Source organism: Sceloporus undulatus, chromosome 2 (genome assembly GCF_019175285.1).
Source record: "Sceloporus undulatus isolate JIND9_A2432 ecotype Alabama chromosome 2, SceUnd_v1.1, whole genome shotgun sequence".
NCBI classification, from domain to species: domain Eukaryota; kingdom Metazoa; phylum Chordata; class Lepidosauria; order Squamata; family Phrynosomatidae; genus Sceloporus; species Sceloporus undulatus.
The window spans coordinates 228,011,343-228,018,500 of record NC_056523.1 but is presented as its reverse complement, the minus strand read 5'-3'; the positions used below and the strand labels follow the sequence as shown (position 1 = coordinate 228,018,500).

Below are 7,158 nucleotides of genomic sequence, written 5' to 3'. Positions count from 1 at the left end.
CTTGTCAATTTGGCTGTAAGATAGAAAGCCAGGTGCTTTATGGTGAGATGGAATCCGCAGTCCAGTTTATTCCAGAATCTCCATAACTCCTTGTTCTCCCTTCCTAAGGACAGGAGGAGAGGGATCACTGTTAGTGTGACAGAATAAAACAACAACAAAACACAAACAAAAACTTGAAAGGAGGTTGAAATGCAGCAAACAGGTTCAAAGAGAGATGTTTGATGCATGTTGTTATTGTTGTGTGTCTTCAAGTCGTTTCCAACATATGGTGAGTGGTGACCCTAAGGCTATTGTAGGGTTTTCTTGGCAATACTTCCTCAGAGGAAGTTTGGCATTGCCTTCTCTGGAAGCTGAGAGAGTGTTACTTGCCAGGCTGAGCTGGGAATCGAACCCTGGTCTCCAGAGTTGTAGTCCAATGCTCAAAACCCCAAACCACACTGGCTTTCATACTGCAATAAAAATAAACTTTCCCCTTTTCATTTCTGAGGTCCATCAAGCTCACAAGTCACAGAATCATAGAGCCACAGAGTTGGAAGGGATCACAATAGTCTGGTATAATGGAAAAGCTCTTAAATATTAACACTAGAAACAGTCATAGTGAATAATTTTATTTTATTTTTTGGTTATACTTTTATAAATTGAATTAATTTCATTTAAATGCATAGAAATACCATATGGAAATTGTAAAAGAGATTACATGTTTATGAGGCAATATTCCAAATGCAAGACTCGGATACTCCCCCCTAAAGCTATGCAGCTTTGAAAAACCTTGTTGCCCATTTAAAATATCAGCTTTGTAGGCAGCAACAGAAAACAGTTCTTAAGAAGAAATATTTTTACCACCTGTGTGTTCAGAACAGAGCCACAGCTCCAAATAAACATTTGTTTTAAGCCCAACTAGTTTCTATAGGCTTTTACACAAAGCAGAGAATAAAGTGTGCAAAGATAATAGCCAGGAAATTTGCAGCTAAGATGGCAGCTCCTCCTGTTCATTTTGGACACCAAGTCCTTGAAGATCCTTAAACCAATGTGCACTAAAATAATTTACATATAGCCCTTTTCTTGGTGTATATTAAAATACACACATATATATATTTATATAAAAATAAGATGTACCCTTCTATTATTTCAAATGCTTGGCAATTTAAAAGAACAGCTACTACTACTTCATGCTTCAATGTCATTACTTTTTTTCCTCCCCTGATGTGTTATTTTTTTTGTTAGGAGAGAGAAGAAAGTTTTGGCATTGAAAACCGCAAAGAATTAAGTGAAAAGGACTTTTCACCTTGCAAACCCATGACATGTCACTTTCTTTATAGAGAATTCATAAACGAATTCAGTGGATGATTAAGAGAAAGCAGGTGGATTTACCCAGTTGGACATGTACAAATTCAGGTGTATGTCGTGAGATCTTGAAATGGGATTGTACTTATCAGATCTGACTTCCATTACAGGTAAAAGATCCAATTCACTGGAACAATGTCTCTTGTGCAAACTCCACAAAAAAAGACTGAAGACTTCACTCTTCACACCCTTGCTTTGTGCAGAATAAAAAGGTATAACAAAAGGAAAAATAAAGAGATTACTTTTATGGACTACTACTACTACATAGCCACTGGCCATACCTTAGTCTGAGGTACTGTGGGAGCTGTAGTCCAAAGAAGTAAGTTTTCCAAGCTGTGGGCCTATCTTGGCTATAAACTAGGGCCAGGGTTTTGGATGAGTACAGAATATATATACCCAAAATTTACATTTTCCATAGTATGTAAAATCCGACTTTGATTTTAGCCTCAGATATTCATTTTAGTTGTACAGTATTGCAAGAATTCTCATATAGCAAAATCACTTTTTCCCCCTAAAAGGAAAATTAGAAATCTTTCTTAACCCCTCCTCAAATGAAGAAATATTATCGCACCCAAGGCAGGGTATCCAAGTTGCTTTCCCAAAATTATGTCAAGTAAATTCATGTTTAAGCAGGGACTTTCCCCAATGAGTTGCTTTAGAGAGACACTCCTTCATTAGCCTCTTAAAAATATATTAAGCCTCAATGGAAGGAGGAGATAGGCCAGAGAAGGCCAGAGATGTGGCCCAAAATTACCAAGATGTCCAGGGTTGTAAGAAGTGTATCCTAGTAGCCCACTCTTCTACTCCACAATAGATGGTACTGGACTCTCCATGAAACTAAACTAACTTGACTCAACTCTAGTAGTCAGCCCTCCAGATCTATGGGTTCTTTATCCATGGATTCAACCATCCACGGCTTGAAAATATTTTTTAAAAAATATATAAATTGCAAAAAGCAAACCTTGGTTTTGCCATTTTATATAAGGGATGCCATATATTTAATGGGACTTGAGCATTCATAGATTTTGGGGGATCCTGGAAGCAAATTCCAGCTCATATCAAAGGCCCACTGTAAATAAAACAGCATCTGTCCCTCTCAGTGGTTACTTGTTGCATTACTAGGTTGCACTTCCTATCCTCCTTTAATAGCCTGGGATGAATGGGAGAATAAGTATACAGTTGGGCCTCCATATCCACGGATTCTTGATGCAAGGATTTAACTATCCACAGCTTTAAAATATTCAAAAATATATAAAGTCCAAAAAGCAAACCTTGATTTTGCTATTTTATATAAAGAACATCATTTTGCTATGCTACTGTATTTAATGGGAACTTAGCCTCCAGGGATTCTGATATCATGTGGAGTCCTGGAACCAAAGCCACAGCAGATACCAAGGACTCACTGTACCTCTATGAAGCTGCAAGGCTGTGCTAAATTGGCAGGAAGCTGCATCCAGAGACCCTTTGCCAATCTTCTCTTTGGCTCACTAGATAGAAGAAATGTTCTGCTAGAAGACCTCCAGTCCAGTTAGTGCACCAGATGGGAGAGATTCCTGCTGATGGAGTGGTGAACAAGGATGCATATGGGCAGCATTTCTTGGGAAAAGGATCAACTTGCAATATGCACCATGAGCTCCTTTTATTCCTCAGCCCTTGACAAAGCTGCAGTACTTCTTCAAAGTGAGAAATCCTCTAGGGCTAATGAGAAATGCCGCCACCATCCTTTGTGTTACTGAGTGTTACTGGAGGTCACAGCTGCGCTGTCAGGCTTCGGTTGCTTTGGGATCCCCTGAAAGAGGCATTTCATGATTAGTCCTTACTTCCACACTTTCACAATTTTCCCTGACTCTTTTTTAGTGTGCTATATATTTTTACAGTTCATTCTGTGGAGTATTTTCCTTTCAAGGTTTTTAAACAGAGGCTGGATGTTCATATGTTGGGAGTGTCTGGTTGTGTGTTCTTGCATGGCAGAATAGGGTTGGAATGGATGGACCTTGAGGTCTCTTCCAACTCTATGATTCTATGATTTTATGGTTGGCCTCACAGGAGCCACCTTGAATTGAAATACTGTACTCTGATAAGCTGGCATTCCAAATGAAAAACAAATAGGAAGAAATACTTGTGAAAGAATGGAATATAATGATAAAATATTTAGAAAAAATGCGGGGGAAATTATTTGTGTTAAACCTTAGAGAATAAGAGGAAAATTAACTAAATTAAGATGATAACAAAGGATTTAAAATATAATTATATCGGTATAGATGGAATGTATATTTAGATTAATCCAAGTGTTTTAAGTGACAACTTCCATACTTGAATGTAAGGCATTTATGTTTGAAAATATGTGTAGGCAAAATGAGATTTAATAATAGGATGAATAACTGAATATTTCAGATTAAAATAAATCAGATAATCAGATAATAATAACAACATAGTTCTGCTGGGAAGGAAGTCACATGTTACATGTTATGTTATGTTTTACTGTTATTTGTATAGTATGTTATATTTCATAAATGCAGATATGTATGCAAGTATATCATGTTTGGTTTTTCTTTTCTTTATGGAGTAAAGGGATGTTCTGTGTTACTTTTATGTCAATATGTTGATGTTTTCATTCTTTTGTATTTTAATTATAACTGATGATACTGAGAAAATAAATAGTTGGGGGGAAATGAAATACTGTATTCTGTATGTGTGTGTGTGTCTGTGTGTGTGTCTGTGTGTGTGTGTGTGTGTGAGAGAGAGAGAGAGAGAGAGAAAGAATGTGTGTGTGAGGTTCTCAGACGTGGACTCTACTCACTTTCAGCTCTATAGCAGCTGTAGATAGATTAGGGTAACACCTTACACCAAGTCTGCAGAATGCAAAGCAGAGAGGCACAAAGCCAGAAGCAATTCAGCCCAAGGATCTACGGCAAGGTTTTAAATCAAGCACTCTGGTTATTTCTGTGAAGAATTTTGGGACTTTGTATCCTCACAGAAAAACAATGCTTCTCGGGGGACCGGGATTACCTCTCTTTGCTACGATCTCCAAAACCTCTACTTGCTCCAAAAGTAGTTTTTAGACACTTAGAGGTTATTTAGATGGTGAAAATAATCCTGTTAGAATGTGGGTTAAATAATTGTTGTTCACATGCATTTTGAATGCACTCAGGTAAGTTGGGGGGGGGGGCTACCAACTTAACCTGGGATAATTGATCTCTGAGTTTTTTCTGAGTTTTCCTAAAAGTTTCACATTCTTGGCTGTGTGAATAACTGATGCAAATAGACCCGAGACAAACTGTTGCTGATGGGGTGGAGCTTCTGTGAGTCACAAGGGAATGGAGCTAGCAGACTAGCTATATATAACTACTCCCAGAGCCTTTCCAGACCAGTTCATGCCACAGAGAGGAGAAGGAGAGCAGTTTCTGGGCAGCTATTTTGAGTGGTGAGTGTTTGAATTTTTGTAAAAACTCTTGGGAGAGTGTGCTTGTTTCTGAGGCTGAGAGTGTGTAACTTGCCTAAGGTCACCCAGTGAGTTTCCATGGCCAAGAGGAGAACTGAACATAAATCAATACAATTCAAAAAAATGCTTCAAAAGTAGAAAAGAGTAAAATGGGGAAAAATACATCTCTCTGTGTAATCTTTTAATTTGTTTATCTTTCATATGAGAAGACTATTATATGATATCTGTACAATATAAGATCACTTATGTTAGAGAAATTTTACAATAAAATTATAAAAAAAATAAAAAAAGAAGGCATTGGGATTGTAAATTGCTGTATTATCATTTGTTTTAGTTATATGTATATTTTGAATATTTTGTATTGCTGCTGTGCCCTTGGTCTTCTGCTGGTCTGGAGGAAAGGCAGCATGTAAACGTTTTAAATTAATTCAAACTCTGAGATCCAAACTACATTGAATGTAAGTAGTTATTTAAATAGTTTACTTAGGACTAGGCACACTATCTGTATCTGGACAGAAGTATAGTAACCTTTTCCTCTGTTGCGCCCTGTTTTTTGTCATAGCTGATCTATATTATGAAAGAATAATGATAATTCTAAACACACCATTTAAACACACTAATGTATAGTCTGACCAGAGAAAGTACAGCAAGGGTCTTTTAAGCTATGTGGAGGTTCTTATTCTTACAGTTTAAGTGACTGGCAACTGCCTGGCTGACTGTTCTCTTGCTCAGGTTCTGCATAAAACATTTAGGGAAAATGAACTATGTGACAGACAAGATTGGGAGCCCAGGGAACATAAAATCTTCTGTGTCCTAGCAGTGAGGTGTTTCTTTCTCTTCAGTAAAACTGTCAGCTCTTGGGCCTTGTGGAATGAGAAGATGGCCAAACCCGACAAATTCAATGTAGATATATGGGTGCTTTCTTATATACCAGAAACCATCCCAGACCATCCTTTCTGTACCGAAAATATGTAAGATGCTAACCGGACTAACAAGGATAGTAGCTGGAACCAGAGTCAATTTCCTCTTGTCTCTTTTTGATTAAACATAGCTATTTTGAAGTGGTTGGAAAAAAACGACTGAAACTGATGACAATATTAAGATGAAATAATTACTTGATTATGTAGTTTTCTGGTTAATAAACTTGTACCACTTTTCTGTTTAAAAAAAAAAGTAGAAAAGAGTCTTGAGGCACCTAAAATGCTAGCAAGCACTATTGCCATAAGATTTCATGGACTACATCAGATGCAAGTGGTCTGGCACTGGGTATACTAGGTTAATGGGCTGTTGTTGTTGTGGGCATTCAAGGTGTTTCCGACTTATGTGACCTTAAGGCAAGCCTATCATGGAGTAATCTTGGCAAGATATGTTCAGAGGTTTGCCACAGCCATCTTCTGAGGCTGAAAGAGTGTTACGTGCCCATGGTCACCCAGTAGTTTTCATTGCCAAGCTGGGAATCAAACCTGGTCTCTGGAGTCATAGGCCAATATGCAGACCACTGCACCACACTGGTTCAATGGTCAAAAAGATAGCCCAGTTCTTATGATTCTGTGAACTCACCGGAGTTGTAGATTTGGCAAAGTTCAGATGAGCATACAGCATGATGGCAATGTCCTTCTGGTCTGCCTCTAGTGCAATGGAGAGCGCTGTGCTGCCATCCTGAAAGAGAAGGCAATTAAAAGTCACCCCAGTGATGGTAGTTCTTACTGGATGGACCATCATTTCCAACAAATGAGAAAGGCAGGGAAAAGACTGACTTCACCCTCTCACACCGGCTATCATCCCCTAGAATTCCAGGAAAGGGTACCCATAATTAGATCAAAGAGGACTACACATTATCATTTCTTAGCTAAGATAAACTAAGTGGAGCTCCCATGTAGCTCTGAATGCTGGGGGTCAAACAAGATATTATGTCATAAAATAATCTTATGCATAGGTTTTTCTCTTCTTGGTCAATGCGGAGGTTGGTATCCTCTTTCTCCACACTAGACGCAAAGCCCCCCCCCCCCCCCCCCCCCAGAGTCACTGCAAAACCCTTCGAGCCATTCTATGCCTGGTGAGAGTTGGGAGAGATTGGAGAAGGTTGCATCCTTGCAACCAGATGCAAAAAGATGTTCACTGTGACCTCTAAAGGACATAGACAGACTTTTCTCCAATTCCCCCCATTGCTCCCACAAGCCATGGCAAAGGAACTGCAAAAATTCAGGTCCAAAACACACTGCAGAAATAATCCAATTTGAGATGGCTCTAACTGCCCTGGTTCAGTGCTTGGGAATCCTAGGAATTGTAGTTTATTGTGTCACCAGAGCTCTCTGAAAGATGATAATAATAATAATAATAATAATAATAATAATAATAATAATAATAATAAT

General features: G+C 38.4%; 1 protein-coding gene across 3 annotated transcripts in view; it reads right to left on the bottom strand.

The window, feature by feature from the left end:
• Positions 1-601: 601 nt before the first annotated feature.
• Positions 602-7,158, bottom strand: part of KANK2 (KN motif and ankyrin repeat domains 2) — a 198,076-nt gene continuing 191,519 nt past the window's right edge. For all 3 annotated transcript variants that reach the window (XM_042450146.1, XM_042450148.1, XM_042450147.1), the window contains 2 exons: positions 6,347-6,445; positions 602-3,133 (listed from right to left, as the gene is read on the bottom strand). In XM_042450146.1, coding sequence (XP_042306080.1) covers positions 3,074-3,133; positions 6,347-6,445 — 159 coding nt within the window. In that variant the 3' untranslated portion in view covers positions 602-3,073. The remainder of the gene's footprint in view (positions 3,134-6,346; positions 6,446-7,158) is intronic.